The 23,568-nt window shown below is 35.8% G+C and overlaps 1 protein-coding gene across 1 annotated transcript in view; it reads left to right on the forward strand.

The window, feature by feature from the left end:
• LOC107027628 overlaps positions 1-10,111 on the forward strand; it is an 80,643-nt gene extending 70,532 nt beyond the window's left edge. The window contains exons 9-10 of the mRNA XM_027919283.1: positions 9,771-9,988; positions 10,093-10,111. Of these exons, the coding sequence (XP_027775084.1) occupies positions 9,771-9,988; positions 10,093-10,111 (237 nt within the window). The remainder of the gene's footprint in view (positions 1-9,770; positions 9,989-10,092) is intronic.
• The last annotated feature ends 13,457 nt before the right edge of the window (positions 10,112-23,568 follow it).

Consider the following 23,568-nt stretch of genomic DNA (forward strand, 5'->3'; position numbering starts at 1 on the left):
ACGACGGTTCGTCCTGCAGGTCCGTCGCCAAGTTCAGAGAGTCGATTTCAGTACCCAATTTTCAGAAGTCTAAGTCTTTTGGAACGAGACACCCTCGACGGCCCGTCGTGCCCATGACGGTCCGTCGTGGGTTCCGTCGACTCACACAGTTTCTCCAGAAATAAAATCTGCTGCTCAAAACGACTAAACAGGTCGTTACAGTAATTTTATGGTATATGTTGTCAGGAGTTGTGATATCGCCCTATGAGCTGTGACTCATTATGATTCTATGTTTTTGATTTTTTCGGCTGCTGGTGTTAAGTCTATTCCTACCCTCTAAAAGATTTTAGTGTCATTCAGGGACGAATGTTCCTAAGGGGGTAATAATGTAACACTCTGGAAATGCCATGACTTATACTAGAGATTAATCTATTAAATAATGTTTAAAGTGATGTTTAAAAATATATTAATGTAATAAACTCATTTGCAAAAGGATAGAGCCAAAACAACAAAAAAAGATCTTGACGTCCGGAAACTAGCTAATTTAAACGACTTGACGTTCCTATGTTTTGTGAAGGTTTCGATGTGTCAAATAAATTCCAAAACTTTTAAAGATACATTGGATAGGTATTATTTGGTACAAAGGGTCCAAACGTCTAGTAACGACACCCCAAGGACCACCCAAAGGGTCCTTGTTGAGGACCCAAACATCGGGCAGACTTGGAGGAACAGGTTCACAACGCGCGCTCCTCACGTGGGTAACTGCCTCAAGATTTGAGAGGCTGCCTAGCGACGCGAGTTTGACACACAACTCATTGCGCCAACTAAGAATTTAATAAAAATAACGGGATTTGGCCGTGCGACACGCAGCTACTTCACAGAATAGTTGAAGTCGTATTTTTGGTAATTTAACTTCTTAAAAAAACCCATTTAAGTGGAGGGTATTTTGGGTAATTCATACGACGACTATATAATGATTTTAGATCAGTTTTAGACCACATTTACACGTCTCAAATCAGATCAAACAAGTTTTCTCTCGTTTCTCTCAAGAATGCTTTGTTTTCAGAACTCTATTGAAGAACACTAAGAGCCTAACGAAGAAGAGGAAGACTTCAAGCTTTTCATCCAATTCTTGTCTTCATCTATAAGGTATGGGTTTTTCACTCTTGGGATTCCTTTCCCTAAGAGGTCCTTTCAAAGGTATGTTTTCAAGAACTTCAAATAGTAGTGTTTTTACTCTGGTAAACGTATTTTCTTCTCAACACTGGATATATGATTTTCAATGAAAAGTAAGTGTTTTCCATAGTCTATTTCACACGAATTGATGAGTATGTTGTTAGTATGTTTGAATTTTGTGTGAATCATGTTCTTACCTAGATTATGGTTTCATATGATTGTTTCTACTACTTGACCATATGAAAACATAGGGATTGGATCTAAGACTATAATGGAATCTTAAATGACCTTTACCCTACATTATGAATTGATATTGTGCATGATTTGAAGTGTTGATCTTGGTTATGCTATTGATTATTTCACTATGTTATGATTACAAATGTTGTAAGTTGAACTAAGTTCTTGAATAAGGTTCTTTGAAAGCAAGAGGTAAGTTATGTTATGTATGTATGTATGATGTTGTTATGTGTATATGCTGGGATATGAACATGTTATTTGTAAGGTCATTAAAAGAACACCATAAATGCAAGTTACGATATTCTCTTGTATGCTTTACAAAAGATGACTATGTTATGTTAATCTCACAAACGAGGGGTTAAAATGAAAGGAAATTCTCATCTATTCCCAAAGAGCTCATAATTATGTTTATACAAGGAGTTAATCTCTTATGACATATGATAAGTTTATGAGGAAATAAAACTTAATGTTTATTCAAGAAAGGGACTTAAGCTAAGTACCGATGAACTAGATATGAAAGGTGCCCCTTCCCTAGTTGGAAGGTAGGTTCACAATGACTCTCATGATATTTAGGCTGCCATGTAATTTGGAACTATGGGTCTCTAATACATCTCCTAGTTCTTGAACTATGTTGCAACCATAGGATACTAGCTAGTGGATCCATATAGAAAGCTATGTCATGTTCGTTTCTACTTTGGCCGGTAGACCACCTTCTTTTGGTGTGGGGTCTTATGACACCGGATTCCAAGTAGCTCACATGGTCTATGTCGATTAAGAAGAAGATTCCCTAATGTAAAATGAAAGACAAGTAAATGAACATTGACTAGGGTGACTTAAGGAGTCTACTTAGTAGTGGTAGGGGTATGGGACTCTACCTAGACCTTGCAAAATTTTACTCTAAGGGAAGTCCTAGGAGATTGTTCTTATGTAATATGATAACATAAAAGATATATGTTTAAGATACATTATCTTACTCTTATATGATGTATGTCATTATGATGAATATGTTATTGAGTTATATTCTTAAATCAAGTGATGACTACTTATTTTTAAAGTTATATGAAGCAAAGCTTTACTCATGGTCTTCTATCTTATCTACTTGGTTGTGTGGGGTTAGGGGGCTTCACGTGACCATTGCATTTGTAGGTTGGGGATGTGATCATTGGTAAGTGCTTTGTATGTTATGTTTATTTTATTTATGGAACATGATATGTTAACATGGCTCTATGATAATATGTCTTTGATTATGAGCATGCTTTATGTTAATGAAGTCCCTAACCTGTATATATTCTATGGTATGTGCATTGAAGATGTTCACATGACTTAGCATGTTTTCCAAAGAAACGTTAAATGATTCCTTTTGATGCATGTCCTTATATGTTATGTGCATATACCCATACTTAGTTTATGTGGCGTACTAAGCCCATTACTTGATATTACTACAAATGTAGGTTCCGTCCATGATGTTTAAGGAGGTCGATTTCAAGAAGCTTGGAACTTAGTTTATGTGGCGTACTAAGCCCATTACTTGATATTACTACAAATGTAGGTTCCGTCCATGATGTTTAAGGAGGTCGATTTCAAGAAGCTTGGAACTCTTTTTCCAATTCTTGGTAGGTCCTTCTGTTCGGGGATGATATCTTTTCAATATTTTTAAGCTTAGGTAGATTTTTAGTAATTTTAAAAAATATGATAATTCCATTATGCCTTTTGATTCTTTTGTGCTAAGGCCTATTCGGCATAATTATTATTTATTGGCTAAGTCAAGATTTTTACTCTTAGATGGTTTTATATATGTTAGACAAGTTTTAGAATAACGTATGTCATTATGAAGGTTAAGTATGAAGTCTAAGTATACTTCAAATTGAATGTAAAAGTTTTAATTTTCCGCAATTCTTACTGATCACATGTTATGATGAATTCTAAGAGGTTGTCTGAGTTCTCTGAGAGGACGACAATACCAGTCGCATCTAGGTACGCTCTCCGGGTGTGACAAAGGGATGGTTATTTAAGATCATCGACTTTTTCCTTATGAAATGTTATATTTTCTAGATATCTCCTTCTTGCATTTTAACGATTCTTTTTCAAGTGCGTCTAAGTCATCTTTTTATTCACCTCCATCGATTGCGTGGAAACCCAATTTCTATCATGCTTTTATTCCACAACTTTGTCTTTTTGATTCTAAGCTTTTATTTTTCTTTCCTTTCTTCTGTTTTTTATACAGAGGTTTCTATTTTTCCGCACCACCATGGGTTAAGGAAAATGTTTCTTGCACTTCTTGACTTCTTATTCTACTTTTCACCACACCCCAACCTAGGCTATTAACCTAAGTTGGATATTCACATTAAATCACAAATCATAAGGATTATAGGTTTTAGGGTACAACAAGGTTCATTCAAGTAAAGATAAGGCTCAAAGGGTGTTCAAAAGAGTTTCACACACTCATGGGTAGGCCACTATAGAGGTGTATGTGAAGATTTGCTTAAATACTTTAAAATTGCCTAAGATAATTTAAAGAGTAAACCTTTATAAATGAATCTAACTAACAAGGCAAATTCTAGGCTTTTTCGTGCAAGGTTCAAGGTAAGCTCATCACAGAAGGCACCGACACTTAAGTCAAACAAGACTACACACTTTCTCTAGTGTACAATTGTCATTACAAAAGAATTAATTCGATAAGTAGCTACTCACAATGAGATGCAAATATTTCATATCTTGTGTATGCAACTTCATATGTTCTTGTCGTAGCTGCATATTCATGTTTGTTCGATTGAGAGAACTATTCAAGTCAACGGTATTGACCGGAACCGAGACTTAAATTTGTAATATAACAACCACTTTCACTGCAAGAGGCGGAAAAACTTTTGAGAAAAAGAAACATTTTTTGAAGGGTTAAATTATTTTGCAATGAAGCCAAAAGAGAGCCATAAGCACATACAATCACAACAGAAGTTTAAAAAACAAATTAAAAATAAACGACCCAAATGTATTTAAAAAATATTAAATTAAAACCAAGCATTCATAGTGAACAAACAAATGTGGGCCTCACCCCACCACAAAAGAGAAACATTTGACCTCAAATTCATATAATGAATGTGTTCAAAATTGAATTAAGATAAGACAAAGAGAGAGGTAAAGAAGGGTCCTGTGTATGCAACCTCTCCACCTATCGGTGCATGGTGATATACAACAATGGTCCCTGGAGTATTATTGTTTTCGTTCTCATTGTTTTCCTTTGCCTCAGCTTCTGCACGGAGATCTGCTATAATCATCTAATCTATCTCATGAGCTGCTCCGAAGGCCCGTACTACATTAACGAAACCTCTATCCCATAGAGGCACATTAGGGTCGATGGGAATTGGACTTTTGACCCTAGATTCCGTGGTATACTTACTTTTTCAGGATAGTTCTACTTTCTTTTGATCTTCTTTAAACCTCGTGCTGTTACGTGCTGGGGTGGATCATTTCTTCCTTTAATTTTTTTTCTATCCATTTCTGCCAAAGACTCCGGGAGAAAGATAATTTTTGAAACGGGGAAAGGGAGGTTTTGAAGGTTGAATCATTTTGCGAAGCTAATTTGTAAAGTGATAATCTTATTAGGTTCTTCATTAAAATGAGGCACAAATGATGTAAGGGTGAAGCGAAAAAACCGAACAATAAGTCTTTCGACAAGCGGCTGAGTGTATTTTGCAACATAAACATGTTCAACGACAATTAAAGAGTTAACTATGCATGAAGCGTTAATTTAAAGCTATAATGGAGACGCTAAGTAACTACCGTGTAACGCATCTAAACAAACTAGGTGAAATTAGTGCCTAACATGTGTATCATGAGTTTATGAATTCTTAAAATGGTTTATAATAGTTTTTATAGGCAGTGTGTTGAGTTTGGAAGACTTTGGAGGTCCAAAGTCCAAGAACGTCCAAGACGTTCAGAAGTTAACCATGAAACGTGCTTTCGTGATCTAGTGTGCCTTGGCATGTTTTATGTGTTGTTTAGATTACAAATTGGTCAGAGCTTCTTCTAACATCTATATGAGAATGTCTAGGGTTGAAACTTGTGGTTACGAAAACCGAAGGACCAAACTAGAGTTCATTGAGGAGGACTCAACAATTCGCCAACAAGCTGCCCTAGGCAGCAGAATTTGTATATGAAAGGAATATGTCCACTTCACAGACTTGTTCCTCCCAAGGAAAATTCTACCGCTGCGTCGCGGACAAAATGCGGACTCTATTGTCTAGAAATTTATTTTCAAAAATCATGTGGGAATAGCCGCATCACGGACTTGTTTCCCGACGAATGTTTAGAAAATTTTAAGTTATGTTTGACTTGGTTAAAACCTCCTATAAGTGCAGGGGTATTTTTGTTATTTTTGTGACTTGTTATTGACACTTATCGAGCCTTTTTAAACCCTAATTCACCATTCAAATCAAAATCCTCAAGTGAAAAACAAAACCTCTCCATTCCTTCTCTCCAAGAACTCCGTGATGAAGCTTTGAAGCTCCAAGGAAGAAGATGGATTTTCCATGTTATTCACCATCAATTTCATGGGCTTTTCTCCACAATTAAGGTATGGGGTTTCATCCTTGAATCCTCTTCAATTCAAGGAGTCAATTCCAATGTTTTTAAAAGATGTTCAAAAATATGAATTCTTCTATTTTAAATTCTAGCCATGGGTTCTTGCATAAAATGATTTGAATCAATGATTTATGATTGAATTGATGTTAATTGAATGTATTTAGATCAAAATTCCTATAAACCTATGCAAATCGATAATCCTATTTTTTACTTTATTATGGGTGATTTGATTATGTCTCTATTGTATTAAATTCTTATGTGGATTGTATTGGGCTATTGATATATGTATGAATTATGTTAGAATTGTATATAGGTTGTCCTAATTTTCTGTATTTCATATTGAATTATATTGGGTCATTGTATTGTTTGATTATTTGTTTGGATTGGTGTATATGGATATTGGTAAAAGCCTTTTTGAATTGAATTGATTCGAATGGCTTAGGATGGGAGGTATTGATGATTAAATAATAGTATGTTGACCTAATCTCTTCTATATTGTGTAGTATAGGTCTTGAATTTTGATTATTGGTATGGTCTACTTATGGTGGCGGTGCTTATGTGCTATAGTTGTGAAGAATATGGCCTTGACGGCATTACTTTATGAATTGTGATGTTATCATGTTATAAATTGTATAGGATCATTGTGAAGGCTTATATGGTTTATGTGTATATGTGAAGTCAAATCATATGTTCTTCTAAGTGATTATATGTGATCATGATAGGCTATAATGATGCCTTATATGTGTACACTTGATATTGTAGTACGAATCTTCCTAGTTGGCTATATGAGTCTTATAATGAGTATGTTGATGTTTCTATAGAATTGGATGGGTGCATTGTATTGTACTTACTGGACCCTATGTGCTCCTTGAATGTGATTGAACATGTGATAAGGTGATGATGAATTGTTCTTGTTTTGATAGACCTACATCCCTCTACTTGATATATGAAGAATGTGAATATGAACTCTTGACTTAGTAGGCTAAATCACCTTTGTCATATATGTGTATGTATGATTGAAATATCACCTTCAACATGGTTAAGAGGGTAAACACATGGAACCTTCTAGAATGAAGGTTATGATATCCTTGAAGTTTGAAGCTGTAATGGAATCCTTTTTGTGTGAATGATGGACTTAGGGTTAGGTTGGATGGAACTGAATGGAACCATCTCGAAGAAAGTCATTGAGATATCCTATTTGATCATTGTGTGGCAGCCTAGTGGACCCATCCTCTTTAAGGTGTATTATGATTTCGTAATGACTATGATATGGTACCTCTTCATAAGCCCTTGTGATTGAACTTGCTCTATGAGAACTAAGGCTAGAACCGAGTGAGTATGCTTAGGGAATTACTCTACTTAAGTGTAGACTAGAGTACAAAGAAACCCTTGATATTCCTTATCCATGTGCCTTCATGGGATGTGTCCTACTTGTACCCTACGCAAGTAGAACAACCTCCATTGGAGTAGGGTTGAGTTTGGATTCGATGCCTAGCTAGTATGGTCTATGTTGGTTTATGCCTATTCTCATCATGTGAGATACATTTAAGTATTGCATAAGTTCTACAATGTTTTGGTAGTGGAATGTGACGTTATCTAGAAATGACAAGAGTAAGCTTTGAGGCTGCTAGGGTGTAGGTATCCTAGGTCTTCTCCAAGATCATTATGTAAAATCCTTAATTGTTGAATGTCTCTTAAATGGCTTAATGAACATAGTTGACTTAAGTTAATGCATTAGAATAACAGGTTACTTATATAGAGTAGCTTTGAGGATTGTTTCGGTAGGATTGAAGAGGGTGTATGGGCGATTTCATCATGTCTTACTTAGGTGAGTCTTACAATAACTTTAGGTAGGGGGTATAATTGATTTAACTGATTAGTTTTATCTTAGGAAACCTTGAGGATCAGTTAGGTGTGTATGACGGGGTTATATGGGTGGTAGCTTCATTTCTCACTCAAGTGAGCCTTAGAGGACCTTTGGTAGGAGTATCTTATGCTAATATCGTTTGAAGTGATATTGATTCTATAATGTGAGTTACCTGGTGTATGTGTTATATATTGCTATGTTGACTTGAAGGTAATTTCTTATACTTATGTTATGCGGTTTTCTTTTAAAAGAGCATGAAAACATACTTTAAAACAAAATATCCTTTTAACATGGTTTTAATTGCATGTCTCCATATATAGTGCATCCTACTGTAATAATTTCGTATATTTTGTCTTATAACTAATGATGTAGGTGATATTTGAGAGAAGTCATTGATAGTGAAGCTTGGACATTATTTTCATTTAAGCAAGTTGTAGTATGTCCTCAATTAATTTGAGGGCATAACTATGTTTATTTTTCTTGATAGAGACATTGTAATGGACTTAGATATTTTTTTTTAAAGTTTGGGCCATGTTCTAAGGTATTTGTATGTATAAGATTGCAACTTTGAGACTTAGTGTTTCCTATGATTTTCTTTAAAAGAGATTTTGAAGTCTTATTCGATTGTGTGAAGAGTTTTAATTCCGCACTACTTTTCATACATAAATTCAATGAATGATGTCAAAGGGCTTGTACAAGACCTCCAATATTTTGAGTACGCCATGCCAAAACTTGAGGGACACCATTTCTTCTACGGTGTGCTCTCGGGTCATGACAAGCTTTGTATTAGGGCAAAGGTTATGAAGTACTCTTTAGGTATCCATAGTCTCATTAAAGCCATGTTCGGTATAGTCTTGTTCATCGGGGTGAGTCGCGACACATCTATGATCAAGAGGCTATAGGACGATGAAGTATCACTTTTTTAATCACTCTTGTGTCGTTCCATAGAATTGAGTTTAAAAGTATATATTCCTAATCTCTTCTCTTGTTATTATAGAGTATGTCTACTTGAAGAATGGCGGCAAGAAGATTGAAAGAGGAAGGGCTGAATGAAGAAGTTCCTCCTCAAGTTGAACAAGTTCCCCAAGGTGGATAAGCTCCAAAAGTTGTCCAAATTACCGAAGGTGAGTCAATACCTGTCGTGGGTGAAGAGAATGAGGTTCCGGTGGTTCCCCCGGACATGACTAATGGGAAGATTAGACAGGCTCTTCTTGACCTAGCCTGAGCCATGATATCTCATGTGAATAGGGGTGTTGAGCTTAGGGTGAATGCTTTGGAGAGTACCATGACCACTAGATTGAGGGACTTTGTAAGTATGACTCCTCCGATATTCCATGGCTCTACAGTGGGAGACGATCCTCAAGAGTTTCTTGTATAAGGATAAGGCAGAGTTGGCTTCATACCAATTGAGGGAAGTTTCTCAAGTATAGTAGACACAATGATAAGACAATTTGTTGGTTGAATCAGGTCCTAATGAGTAGGAAGAGTTAAAGAAAGCCTTCTTAGGAAAGAACTTACCTCGGGAAAGGAGGGAGGTAATGTTTGAAGAGTTCATTAACCTTAGGAAATGGAATATGAGTGTTGAAGAGTATTCTTTAAAGTTTACCATATTCTCTAGTTTACTACATCCGTGGTGTCTAACCCTAGGGATGAGATGAGTAGGTCAGTGACCGGTGTTGGCGACCTTGTCAATGAAAAGTGTCATACAACCATGATCCATAATGACATGAACTTTTCTATGATTATGGTCTATGCACAATCCATTAAAAAGTCCAATTTTAGTAGGATTTCAAGGAATTTTAAAAGGGGTAAATTCGATGAGCAAACCCAACCGGTTTAAGAAGAGGAATCCAAACAAAGATTGATCTAGTGCTCCAAAAGTCAAGATTGAGGGTGATAGTAGTTCCGAAGGTGGTAAGCCTACTTGTTCTAGGTGTGGAAAGAAGCACTTGGGAAATGCCTAGTCGGTACCGGTGGTTTCTTTGGTTGTGGTAAGGATGGTCGTAAGGTGAGTGATTGTCCTATTATTGCAGCTAGAGGAAGAGACGCCAAGCAAGTTCCTCCATGTGTTCCGGATGATGGTGTGCCAAAGAGGAATCACTTCTATGTTCTCCATGCTAAGGGAGCCAGTTCGGTGATGATGCCGATAAGGTATAATTTTCTCTCTTGTGTGGTAATGGGTTCCTTGTAAGTGGGGGAGTATTGTGAGTAGTGGAGCTGTGATTTGTTTTCTCTTCTCTTCTATTCTGTTTAAGCTTGAGAGTTAGAATGTGATATTTGCATGTTGCCTGTTGCATGGTGTTTAGGAGTCTTGCTGAAAACGCATTTCATTGATCTCCTTGCATTGTGTATTTTATGAGGTTATGTTTATGTGCTAAAAATAGTTTATTTGGTTTAGTCTCTCACATTGTCATGCCTTCATCATAAATTTCTTAAATGTTGCATTAGTGTGTTAGAAAGCATACTTTATTGTAAAGGGTTTTATACTTTACTGTAAGGATATTGAAAATTTGAGTAAATTGTGTTTTCATGACAAATGGTTATAATGTGTTCTGATTAGTCTTATATGAGCATAATAATGTGTGGAGGAGTTCCACCTATATGAAATGAAGATTTGAGTCTTATTGCATGATGAGTTGTCGATGTAATTTCTATCTTCTTGTTGTGTTTTGAGTCTCTTGTTTATGTGGAGTTGATGTTTATCCTAACTATGAGTATTCAATATGTGTGTTCTGGTTATGTCCTGCTAGTCTTGAGTTCCTTCTCTCTTTGTAATGCCTTAAGTGTAGCAGTTGTCATTCAAGGACAAATGTTGTCCAAGTGGGGGAGGATGTAACGCCTCTAAAATTAACTAGGTCAAACTATAGCCTAACATGTGTATCATGAGTCTATTATGTATTATAATTGGTTATAATAGTGTTTAGAGGAAGTATGTTGAGTTTCGAAGACATTGGAGGTCAAACATCAAAGAACGCCAGGACGTTCGGAAATGAGCCTTGAAACGTGCTTGTGTGTTCTAGGGTGCCTTAGCACGTTTTATTTGTTGTTTTGGAGTTGAAATAGGTCAGAGGAGTTCCCAATACATAGACGAGCGTGTGTAGGGTTGAATCGTATGGTTACAACACCCCAAGGACCAACCTAGGGGTCCTTGAGGAGGACCCAACCATTGGCTAACAAGCTGCCAAGGCAGCAGAGTTTGTACATGAAAAGAATATGTCCGCGTCGTGGACTTGTTCTTTCCAAGGACAAATTCTGCCTCCGCGCTGCGGACACAATGCCGACTCTGATGTCTCAAGATTTATTTTTAAAAATAATGGGGGAACTGTTCCACGTCACAGACTTGTTTCCTGAAGAAAGTTTAAAAAAATTAAGTTTTACTTGGTTAAAGGGCCTATAAGTACAGGGGTCTTTTGGGTATTTTTGGGACTATTTATTGATGGTTATTGAGACTTTATAAGCCCCAATTCAATATTCAAATCAAACCCTCAAGTCCAAAACAAAACCTCTCCATTCCTTTTCTCCAAAACCTTTACTGATGAAGCTTTGAACCTCTGAGGAAGAAGAAAGATTTTCCAAGTTTTCCTCCATCAATTTCGTGGGATTTTCTTCACAATTTCAACCTTGAATTCTCTTCCATTCATGGAGGCAATTCCAATGGTTTTAAAATATGTTGAAAAACATGAATTCTTCTATTTTGAATTCTAGCCATGGGTTCTAGCATCAAATGATTTGAATCAATGATTTATGATTAAATTGATGTTAATTGATTGGTTTTAGATTTAAATTCCTATAAACCCATGCAAATCATGAAATCATCATTTTTACTATATTATGGGTGATTTGATCATGTCTCTATTGCATTGAATTTTAATGTAGATTGTATTGGACTATTGATAGGCGTAAGAATTATGTTAGACTTGTATATATACTCTCCTAATTTGATGAGTGTCATATTGAATTATGTTGGGTCATTGTATGGTTTAATTATTCGTTTGGATTGGTGTATGGTTTATTTATTGGTTTGGATTGGTGTATATGACTATTGGTAAAAGCCTTTGTTAATTAAATTGGTTGGATTGGCTAAGGATTGAAGGTGTTGATGATTAAATGGTGGTACGTTGACCTAACCTCTTCTATATTGTGTTGTATAGGTCTTGAATTGTAATCATTTGTATGGTCCTCTTATTGTGGCTGTGTGTATGTGCTATAATTGTGAAGAATGTGGCCTTTTAGGGTTTACTTTATGAATTGTGATCTTATCATGTTATAACTTGTAAGGGTGATCATTGTGAAGGCTTATATGGTTTATGTGTATATGTGAAGTCAAATCATATGTTCTTCTAAGTGATTATATGTGATAATGATAGGCTATAATGATGCCTTATATGTGTACACTTGATATTGTAGTACGAATCTTCCTAGTTGGCTATATGAGTCTTATAATGAGTATGTTGATGTTTCTATAGAATTGGATGGGTGAATTGTATTGTACTTACTAGACCCTATGTGCTCCTTGAATGTGATTGAACATGTGATAAGGTGATGATGAATTGTTCTTGTTTTGATAGACCTACATCCCTCTACTTGATATATGAAGAATGTGAATCTGAACTCTTGACTTAGTAGGCTAGAGCACTTTGTCATGTATGTGTATGTATGTTTGAAATATTACCTCCAACATGGTTAAGAGGGTCAATACTTGGAACCTTCTCGAAGGAAGGTTATGATATCCTTGAAGTTGAAAGTCGTAATGGTTTCCTTCTTCTAAGAATGATAGACTTAGGGGTAGGTTGGCTGTAACAACATGAAACCATCTCTAAGAAAGTCATTGAGCTATCCTATTTGAACATTGTGTGGCAGCCCTAGTGGACCCATCCTTAGTAAGTTGTATTTTAATTTCATAGTGACTACTATATGGTACCTCTTAATATGCCCTTGTGATTGAACTTAATCTATGAGAACTAAGGCTAGAACAGAGTGAAGGTGCTTCGGGACTGACATTACTTAATTTGAGACTAGATTGCAAAGAAACCCTCTATATTCCTTAGCCATGTTCCTACATGACATGTGTCCTAGTTCAACCCTTGGAAAGTAGAACACCCTCCATCGGAGTAGGGTTGACTCCGTATTAAATGCCTTTCTAGTATGGTCTATGTCTATTAATGACTACTCTCATCATGTAGGATACATTCTAGCATAGGATAAGTTCTACATTGTTTAGTTAGTTGAATGGGACGCTATCTAGACATGGCACGAGTAGGCTTTGAATGGTGCTAGGGTGTAGTTTCCTTATGTCTTCACTAAGACCAATATATAAAGTCCTTAATTGTCTGATATCTCTTAAATGGCTTAATAAACAATGTTGACTTAAGTTAATGCATGAGAATAAAAATGTACTTATCTTGAGTATCTTTGAATATCACTTAGGTAGGCTTGAAGAGGGTATATGGGTGGTCTCTTCATATCTTACTTAGGTGAGTATACATTCACTTTTGTTAGGGGATGTACTTGAATAACGTGAATAATCTTATCTTAGGAGAACTTCAGATCTCTTAGGTCTATGTGAAGGGGTTGTATGGGCGGCTGCTTTATGTCTCATTCAAGTGAGCTCTAGGAGGACCTTTGGTAGGAGGGTCTTATGCTTATATGGTTTGAAGTGATATTTATTCTATAATGTGAGTTACCTGATATATGTGTTATATGTGTCTATGTTGACTTGAAGGTAATTTCTTATACTTATTTTATGAGGTTTTCTTCAAATAGAGCATTAAAGCACAGTTTAATGCTAAATGACCTTTTAGCATGATTTTAATTGCATGTTACCATATTTAGTGCATCCGAATGTACTAATTAAATATATTTTTTCTTATCTCCAAAGTTGTAGGTGGCATTTGACAAGAGTGATTAAACTGAAGCTTGGACATTAGTGTTCATTCAAGCATGTTGTGGTATGTCCTCAATTGATTCTAGGACATTACTATGTTTAGTTTTCTTATTAAAGACATTGTAATAGATATAGATATTTCTATTGTTTTGATGTACGATCCAGGACCCAAGATATTCGTATGTGTTAGATGGAGACTTTCACACTTAGTCTTTCCTAGGATTTTCTATAAAAGAGATTTTGAAGTATTATCGATTGTGTGAAAACATTAAATTCAACACTACTTTTCGTAAGTATATGCAATCAATGATGTCAAAGGGATTGTACAAGACCACTAAGAGGTCGAGTACGCCGTGCCACAGGTTGAGGGACACCATTTCTTCTAAGATGTGCACTCTCGGGTCGTGTCATATCAAGAAGTTTGATAAGGTATATTCAACTCGCCAAGCATCCCAACCTTCCTATTTTCTATTCATTCTTTCTACATCAACCTCTCAATCCACTAATGATGTAGGTCAAGCCTTATCAACAAAACATTCAACGAATTTCAACACATAACAGTTCAACTCAAAGCATAGTCGAGTGGTGTTCTACCAATTACTTGAGAATATCAAATAATAATTGATAACAAATCTTATCCCATAAAATTAGAGACTCTGCAAAGATTTAACAATATCAATCATTAAGTAAATGAGTAAAAAAAATTTAATCAAGTAATTGAAGGGTTCAATCACTAACCTTTTATTCTGATTCAAATACTAATGACATTCTAGGAAGCAATGTAATCCAAATCCGAGAATAGTTTGGCAATTAAAATATTCTAAATATAGCTACTAGAGTGCGACTTTTGAGTTTATAAAAAGGGACAAGGTAAAAAAAAAGGGCGTGACAAAGGATTATTAAACCTGTTGATTATGACCGTACACCTTATGCTCATACGGTGTTATTAATTGTGTCGCTTTACGTTTCTTTGAAGCACCGAATAACTATCACATCACCAAAAATAAAATGATTTTTGACTCTTGTGGACGTTGCATCAGCGATCATTGTCGAGATCACCTACTGGACTGGGGATTTGCCAACAAAAATTCTCACTCCGCCAAGTTTTACAGAGTCAACTTTTTAGGTGTGTTAAGTCAACGGCAGGGATGGTCAGGTACATCAAAGATGTCGGCGTTCCACTAAAAAGATATGTTCCCATCACTTTGCATCCATTCAAGAACTTTCTACCATGAATCTTTACAAACAACACACATTTATTTTATAAAGTTAATACAAAGAAATTAAATGGTTTTGGGTTGCATCCCACAGAACGCTTTAGTTAACGTAATGGAACGACGCAAGTCAACTTTTAGATCTCACTCTTGGGGTTAACCGTAGTATCACTAGGAAAACCTTCTTGTTGTGTTGGGTTGAGATCAAATGAGATATGGCCCATTCAAGTCTCTAATTGTTTGATTGAAACTGAATGAGATGTGATTGTCTGAAAGAGGGTAGAAACATCTTCTTTCATGCCTTTTTAGCATTTTTTCATACACTTTGACTTTGTTTAAAATACACGATAGCATATCGTCAAACCTAACACCTTCCGATTTTATGGGGCTTTTCTCGCTCGTGAGGATATATCTATCCTTTTCCCATCCTTCAAATTTTTATTTTACCTCCATTCATGGTCTAGATATTTACATCCTTTAACTCTAGACCATCCATGATTACCACCATACCTCGGGTAGTTTGAACGATAACCACCGCTTTGGTTTGCTAGAAAATTGACCTCTCACTATACTGAGCTTCAATTTTCATCTCATCTGGATTCGTGTTCCCACCATCCAGGGCATTGACACCACGGGTCCCTGCCCCCATTACCTTCTTAGAAAGAATGTCAATTTGTGTCATAATCTTAGCCATATTTTTGTCCCTCTATTTCTTTTATTTGATCCTTTGATAGTTAAAAGGTGATTGGGGAAACTTTCTCCCTTGCGATTGTATCATGCTCTATTGATGGTTGACATGCCATCTAAAAGTTTGGTTCCTACAACATATGTCTTCTGCAAAAGACCTCCGGGGGAGAGTTGGACAGCCATACCTTTGTTGGCTGAGTCTAACCTCCGGTAAAAATATTGAAGGAGCACATTATCACAAAAACTATATCATGGGAATTGTAGCACTACTTTTTTAAATCGAAGCCAGTTTCATGCATAGACTCTCCATTCAAATTTTCGAAGCTTTGGATTTTATCCCTAATGATCATCATCTTTGAGGGAGTTAAAAACCCCACATTGAAACGGGTAACCAAATCCTCCCACAGAGTGATTGACTTAAGTGGAAACTCAGCCAACCACTTGCCCGCCTCGCCATCAATAAGAAAGGGAATATCCTCAATTGTACTAGCTCATGAGAGATGTTTTTGAACGAGAATGTTCCACACACATCAAATTTTTTTTGAAGGTGCTCGTGTGGGTCCTCATGATCTAATCCACTGAAAAGTTCCTTTAGTTGCAAGAGTTGCAACATGGTGCTTTTTTTGCACATTTCCCTTTTTTTTGGAGGTAAACATATTACACAAACACCTCCAATGAAGTGTGTATCGTTGATGTTGGGATCTTGTACTTTGTTGAGGTGTCATTCTGATGGAAAACCCGACTCCCGTTACTACCATTAACACTCTTGATTTCGTAAATGTTTACACAATCAACCAAAGAAAACTTAAGTAAAATATGAAAAAACTGCACTAAAAAGAACAAAAATGTTAGTTAACTACATCTTCACGTAACACCATTCCACAGATGTGGCACCATTTTGATGCTTGATATCGTTATCAACGTCACTAGCCTACAATCTGAGTGTCTACGAATCAAAGAAAGTATAGCAACCCAACGAAGGGTTGGGGTCGTGTCTCAAGGGAGTGATAGTTAAAACATTAGTTAACTAGATTTAATTCTAGTTTGTATAGTTTAAGAAATTATCAAATAAAAACAAAGTAAATTTAATTTGTGACAACAACGTGTCAAATATCAAAAGGGTTTGTCAAGACTTTGGCAAAAAGTATAGAATATAAAGGGGAAATCAAGTATGAGGACGAGTTCTTGGGGTGCACCCGCTATATATGTTGAAGTAAATCATTGGCTAAATGCTTTGGATAGGAACTTTCCAAGATAACAAATGACTTGTCAAAGCTTTAGGTGAAAGTAAATTCCCTCGCAGGCAACTTACCCCATAACAAATGGGTTACTCTCAGACACCACTCATATAATAATGACCAGCCTATGCCTTAGCCCCACCCACGTTCTCGATGACAAGTGCAAAGATACGGGACTAGGGTTTACCCTCTCGGGCTGAACCTCATGTTGCAGTACTCCTTAGGACATCATTTTAGCCTTGTTTCACGACCTCTCTCTTGAGCAATTAAAAAATACATGGGTGATTTTCTATTTGAAACTACAAACTCATTAAATTATGCCATAACCACTACATGAAATCACCATTAAAATGAATCTAAAGGATCATCAAGCAAGACGCAACAATAATATCAACACATATTTGCTAAATCATACCCCAAGATAGGGGGTTTTAGCCACACATCAACTAATAATAAAATAAACATAAATTATAAAGAAATCAAAAGTGTATAAGAAATGAAACCTTAATATGATGAAAGGAAAAGAATAGAGAAGACCCACTCCCGACTTGAGGAAGAAGAGAACTTTTCTTCATGCCTCCCACAAAAACCTTTACAAACTTGAGAGAAAATAGTAGAACTAAAGTTCTAAAAGTGAGAAATTATAATAATGTTTGGAGCTCCTAAAAAACATAAAAAGCTTAGCACTTATAGACTTAAAAATTATCCTTGCGAATCCATCCGACGAGGTTAGTCGTGAATTGCCGAGTAGTTCGGTGATTTGCCCTTCTTCTAGTCGATCATTGTTTGTGCTTTTACTTCATTGTCTATGAGTTCTGTATCATTGGTCTAAATTATTCTGCTTTACAAAACTATTTGGCGAAACACCAACTACTCTTTTTCATCTTCTTTTTTATCCCCTCCCTTCAAGACCTTGCGTTCTACAACAAAGGGAGAAATGCATCCTTTTCGTTGATCGCCAAGTAGAATTGGCGATGCTCAGTCTTCAACTTTATCTCTTTTATTACAATTTATTCCCGTTTTGCACCTAAGTGTCCCTACTTATACCAAAACTTCAAATATCTTAATCTTAAGAGTTTTTATCAGATATTGAGATAGAATGAATATTTTGAGGACACTATTTTAATTAATATAAGGCCCAAAATGATTCATATCTAAGGACTCATAATTTTCCATCTATAAGAAGTTGGAATTGGGTGATCTAAAGTCAACTACAGTGTTGTGCTCATGGCCGATATAAATGTGAAGAGGTCCATTGGTTTACTAGTAATGTGCTAGTGAAAGTGAGTCATTTATTTTTTTGAGAGATTTGTTATTCTTGATTGTGAGGTTTAATTAAGGTTCCCATCCTTCTTGGGAGACCATTCCTTTCACTTGGTATGCTTTGGTTGATATGGAGAAAGGGAAAATGAATTTCAGACTTAACATTAAATAAATAACTTTCAACATTTGTAGTTCCATGAAAAAGAGTGGTTAGCTCCAATTTTTAGTTTCTATAACTTATAGAGTTTAGAATGGGTCTGTGATGAATATTGAAAAAAGTTGGGTGTTGAGTCACTAGCAGAGGTTATTATAAACTTTGAGGGTGATGGTATTGAAAACTGTGATAAATTTTTTATTCCACTTTATTCGTGCAAATGGTAGTTGAAACCAAAAAAGTTGGAACTACATATGAAGAATCATTCCTATAAAACCTTCTGTTGAAGAAGCACCTAAATTTTAGATTAAGTCTCTACCACCACCTTTGAGCTATATATTCTTAGGAAAAGATGATACCTTGTCGGTCCTCATTACAGAAATTTTGAATAGGAGACAAGTAGAGTTCTTTGTTAGGTATTGAAGAGGTTCAAGTGAGCTATTTAGTCGACTATTCTGGACATTATTACGATCCCCTGGGATTTATTCTCACAAAATAAACTCATGTAAGACCAGAAGAATAATATCAAGAACCATAGAAAAATAAGCCGCAAATATAAAAGGTACTTGAAAGACAGATCACTATCCCATTGCTGATAGTCGTTGGGTGTGTTCTTCGGTGTGTGCCTAAGAAGGGTGGTATTACTGTGGTGACTAATGATAGAAACAATATTGTTTTGATGTGGCCCGTGACCGGACGGCGATTCTGCATGGACTACCAGAAGTTGAACACTTGGAAAGAGAAAGACCACTTTTTGATGCCATTCATGGACCAAATGTTGGATAGACTTGAGGGTAAGGGTTGCTACTATTTTATTTAATGGTTATTAGGGCTACAATCAAATATCTATAGATTTGGAATACCAAGAGAACAACACCTTCACTTGCCCCTATGGGACCTTTGCCTTTAAACACATGCCATTTGGGTTGTTTAATGTTTCAGCGACTTTCGAGCGTTGTATGGTATCAATATTCAATGATGTGGTGGGTAAAGCTATTGAGGTGGTTATGGATAATATTTTAGTGGTAGGTGAATCGCTTCATCGGTGTTTGGATAATTTGGTTGAGGTACTTAAAAGGTTTAAATACTGTAATTTCTTGCTAAATTTTGAGGAGTGCTAATTTAATATGAAAGAAGAAATAGTGTTGGGCATCAAATGTTACATCCCTCAAAATGAACTAGGATGATCTAGAGCTTCACTTGTGTTTTATGAGTAAGTAATGTTTTAAAATGATAAGTTTTGACTTTGAAAGTCTAATCTTAGAATTATAAAGGTTGAATGTCAACGGAAGACCATGACATGTGTGAACTAGTCTTGGGTGGTTATGTGTTTATGTGGTGTATGGTAGTTGCGAGTTTTGTTTGGATGATTTTAGTAATTCAACGTCCAGGAACTTGCTGGATTCTATGTTTAAAAAGGTAATTTTATGTTGGATATGGATGCTTTGAATTGTGCCAAGCCAAGAAAGCAAGGGCCTTAGCCAAAGGCCAATGCTTCCAACCTTTTCTCAACACTGGCTCAAGGCTCCACGAGCCACTTCATGGTCAATGTTCTTAACCACAGATCATGATCGTTGTCGCGGAGTTTTCTTGGTGGCATGTGAGCAAGCCACTTTGACCTAGTCATTGCCACAACTCTCACAGAACACTTCACAACCACTGGTCTTTACCACGGCTCGTGAAGGAGGTTGTGATGGTGCCTTAGCTTTATAGGTATTAGAAAGAAAACTTTATCCACTACCTAGAGGACAACGATCGACCAAATGGGTCATGAAACACCTTCACGGACCATGAAGTAGACATGGTCCTTGGTGGGCCGCCTAAATTTGGGGCATATACGTATTTTTTTTGTTAGTTAATTAGTGGGGATTATTTTAATAAGTTTATATCATCAGTATATATAGTTTTATGTCCTAAAACTAGTCTTTAACCTATTTATTTCAATCACCCAAATCAAAAACCATCCTCTCCAAATATCTCTCTCAAATCTCAAGAAAGAAGATGAAGATGGAGATAGGATCTAAGGTTTCATTTCAAGAGCTTTCTCTTCAATTTTCATGAGATTATTTCTAATAAGGTATAGGATTTCTTTATCTAAGGTTAGTTATTACCTTATTAGCCAATTTCAAAGTGATTTCAAAGACTTCAAAGTGTATGAAAAAGTCCAATTTCTACTCTAACTCAAGGGTTTTGTGTGAAACAATTCAAATTATTAGATATGATATTAGTGATGTTAAATTGATGTATTGAAATGATAATCTCCATGAACCGTTCATTTCAGAAAATCCCTAATTTTTGCTTATGAAGTGGGTTTGTAGCTTATGATCTATTCTTGATGGAATTGTGATTATAATGAGTTGTATTGTTTATTTCTAATGTTAATTATGATATTATATTGTGAATATTTGGAAATAATAAGGAATGGTAATATTTGCTATTTGAAGAGGGTAAGTTGACCTAATTCCCTTACTAATATGGAATAGATATTGAATTGCTTTTTTGTGGTATGGTCCACTTATGGTGGCACTGTTTAAATCATGTTATTATTGTGATCATGTCCTTCTCGGCAATATTATTTAAGTTTTAATAGTGTGATGGTATGGTGTATGTGAAGTTATAATGTAAATTTGGTTATATGGGGTAATGTGATCTTGTATAAGGTGGTATGGCTTATATGAATGCATAAAGTTAAGGATGATGTAATGAGTGTGATCTTGAATAATATTGACATGATGTGTAGAAAGGTGTATTTCTCTAATGTGTAGATTTGATGATGACGGACTAATAGGGTCCTTAAACGTTGATATGGTGTCTTGATTAGGTAGACCTAGTTGTCCCCACTTGATATGTGAAAGTTGTATTAAATTAATGACTGAAAGTCCAGGATTGGTAGACCTAAAGTTGTACCCTTCTATGAATGACAAATGTGAAACCTTGAATATGAAAAGATGGTTTATAATGGATTGAATTGGATAGACCTATCATGGTACATGTTTCACGAATGAGCTATCCTAATGAACCTTGATTGGTAGACCCTTGTGGATTCCTTTTTGGAAAAGGTATTATGAGTTTGTATGACTTAGAGATAGGTACTTTCTGAAATACCATTATGTGAATGAACTTACTCTATCAGAACCAAGGAAAAGCACCGAGTGGATATGCTTGTGGTAGTAGCTCTACTTGAGAATGAGACTACAGTACAAAGAAGCCCTTGATATCCCTTAAATCATGTGCCAACATGGGATGTGTCCTAGTTCTACCTTTGGAAAGTAGAAAACATTCCACTGTGTGGGGTCTTATGACACTAGATTCCATACCTAGATAGTATGGTCTATGTCGGTTAACGCCTATTCTCATCATGTGGGATGTGCACTCTAGTCATTAGATATGTTATACAATGTGTAGTTAATGGAATGGGACACTATCTACATATGGAACGAGTGGGCTTTGAAAATGATAAAATGAGTTCCCTAGGTCTTCCAAGACCATTATGTGAAGTCCCCTATTCGTTTAGTTGTCTCCTAAATATCTTAAATAAATAATGTTTACTTCATAAAAGTATGTTGATCTAGAAAGGTTCCTATTTAGGGTGGCTTTGAGGATGACTTAGGTGTGCTTGAAGAGGGTGTATGGGTTGTCTCTTAATGTCATACTTAGGTGGATCTTATAGTAACCTTAGGTAGAGGGTCCAAATGATGAAAAGGCTTACTTGTTGAAAAAGAAATTCAAAACTATAAGTTGACATTAGTTTGATATGTCTTATATGTGATTGTTGAATTGTATTATGTCTTAAACTCTTCTGATGAATATTATTATCAAAATGTCCTGAAAGCATGATTGTAACCTAAAATGACCCTTTTTGTATTGTTTTTGCATTGCTTCTATTCTTAGCATTTAAATCTGCTAACCCCTTCATTTCCCTTTTTGACTAAAGTGTAGGGATTGGAGGTTTTGTATGCTATGGATGATGGATAGGTCTCCAAGGGTTGAATATGAAGTATGGTGAGTCCTCATATATTCGAGGACAAGATTGACATGTTCCTTTTATGTATTTTTAGTCTTTCTCTATGTTTTGTATGGGTTTAGTACCTCTATTGTACTCTAAAGTTATTAGATGGTTTAACGAGACACATTGTTAAGTTAGATGTTTTTAAGTCTTCTTCTTTCAATTTAATGAAACTATTCTTTGTGCTTTAAGAAAGTTTTAAATTCTTCTCTATTTTTAAGTATCGTATGCAATGAATGATCTATGTGGCTTGTATGAGACCTACAAAAGGTCAAATACGCTAGTGACAATTAGGGGGTGCTCTCGAGTCGAAACAAACTTGGTATTAGAGCATAATGTTATAGAATGGTTCTACGTTATCTCAAAAACAACATCTAGTAGAGTCTTATTCATAATGTGAAGCATTACACATTATCAATTGGAGGCTATTTGGGGCTAAGAAAGTTTCACATCTTCATTCTTCAAGTCGTGCCTAACAGTCATGGAATTTGGGTGGGATTTCCCTTGTAATGGTTGTGTTGCAAGGTAAGATAGAGAAAAAGGGTTGTTTGTGCTTGATAGATGGGATATAGAAGGTTGTGATGATGACTTATGGCGGGAATGAATTGCTTTAGGATGGTATGTATTGTTTGGAGAACCCCACCCAGATATGTTGTGTTGTGAGGTAGGTGAAGGAGATAACGAACTGGGATCTTAGAAATTTAGAATGGGAGGAGATGGTGTTTGAAAGGACTAAAATGAGTTTCTCCAAAGTGGGGGAATATTTTTTACTAGATGATGAGGCTTTTGAGAGTCTTTGGTGTTCATGAGATACGCTTATTTGATGTTTCATTTTCAAGAGGTTTAGTGAGTTGAAGAGTTGGGGTTTAGTGAGTTGAAGAGTTGGGTGAGAATTGTGTTGGTTTTCTTAATGGTTTCTTTATTTAGATTCTTATGGTATGTTCATGGTTGACCTTAGATGGGTTTCTCCAAAGTGGGTTATATGGTGAATAGTGAGGTGTTGTGTAGTTAAATATCCTTATATTTTCTTTATGTGCCTATTCAAGCCTAAAACAACGAGTTTTTAGTAGCTTGCTTCATGTTGTGTAGTCTTTTGTGAAAAAATTGTTTCAAAAAATTCTCCTTATGATATGCATATTTTGGTTAGATTCTTTTTAAATGAGAAAATGTGTGTTCATACATTGTGTTCCCTCATGTTCATGTGCATTTAGTGTATATTGTCTATTTGTTTCATGAGGTGAAAGTTTGATCATGCCAAAAATGTTACTTTTGTTGACTTGATAAG

The sequence above is a fragment of the Solanum pennellii genome, chromosome 8, assembly GCF_001406875.1.
Source record: "Solanum pennellii chromosome 8, SPENNV200".
NCBI lineage: Eukaryota > Viridiplantae > Streptophyta > Magnoliopsida > Solanales > Solanaceae > Solanum > Solanum pennellii.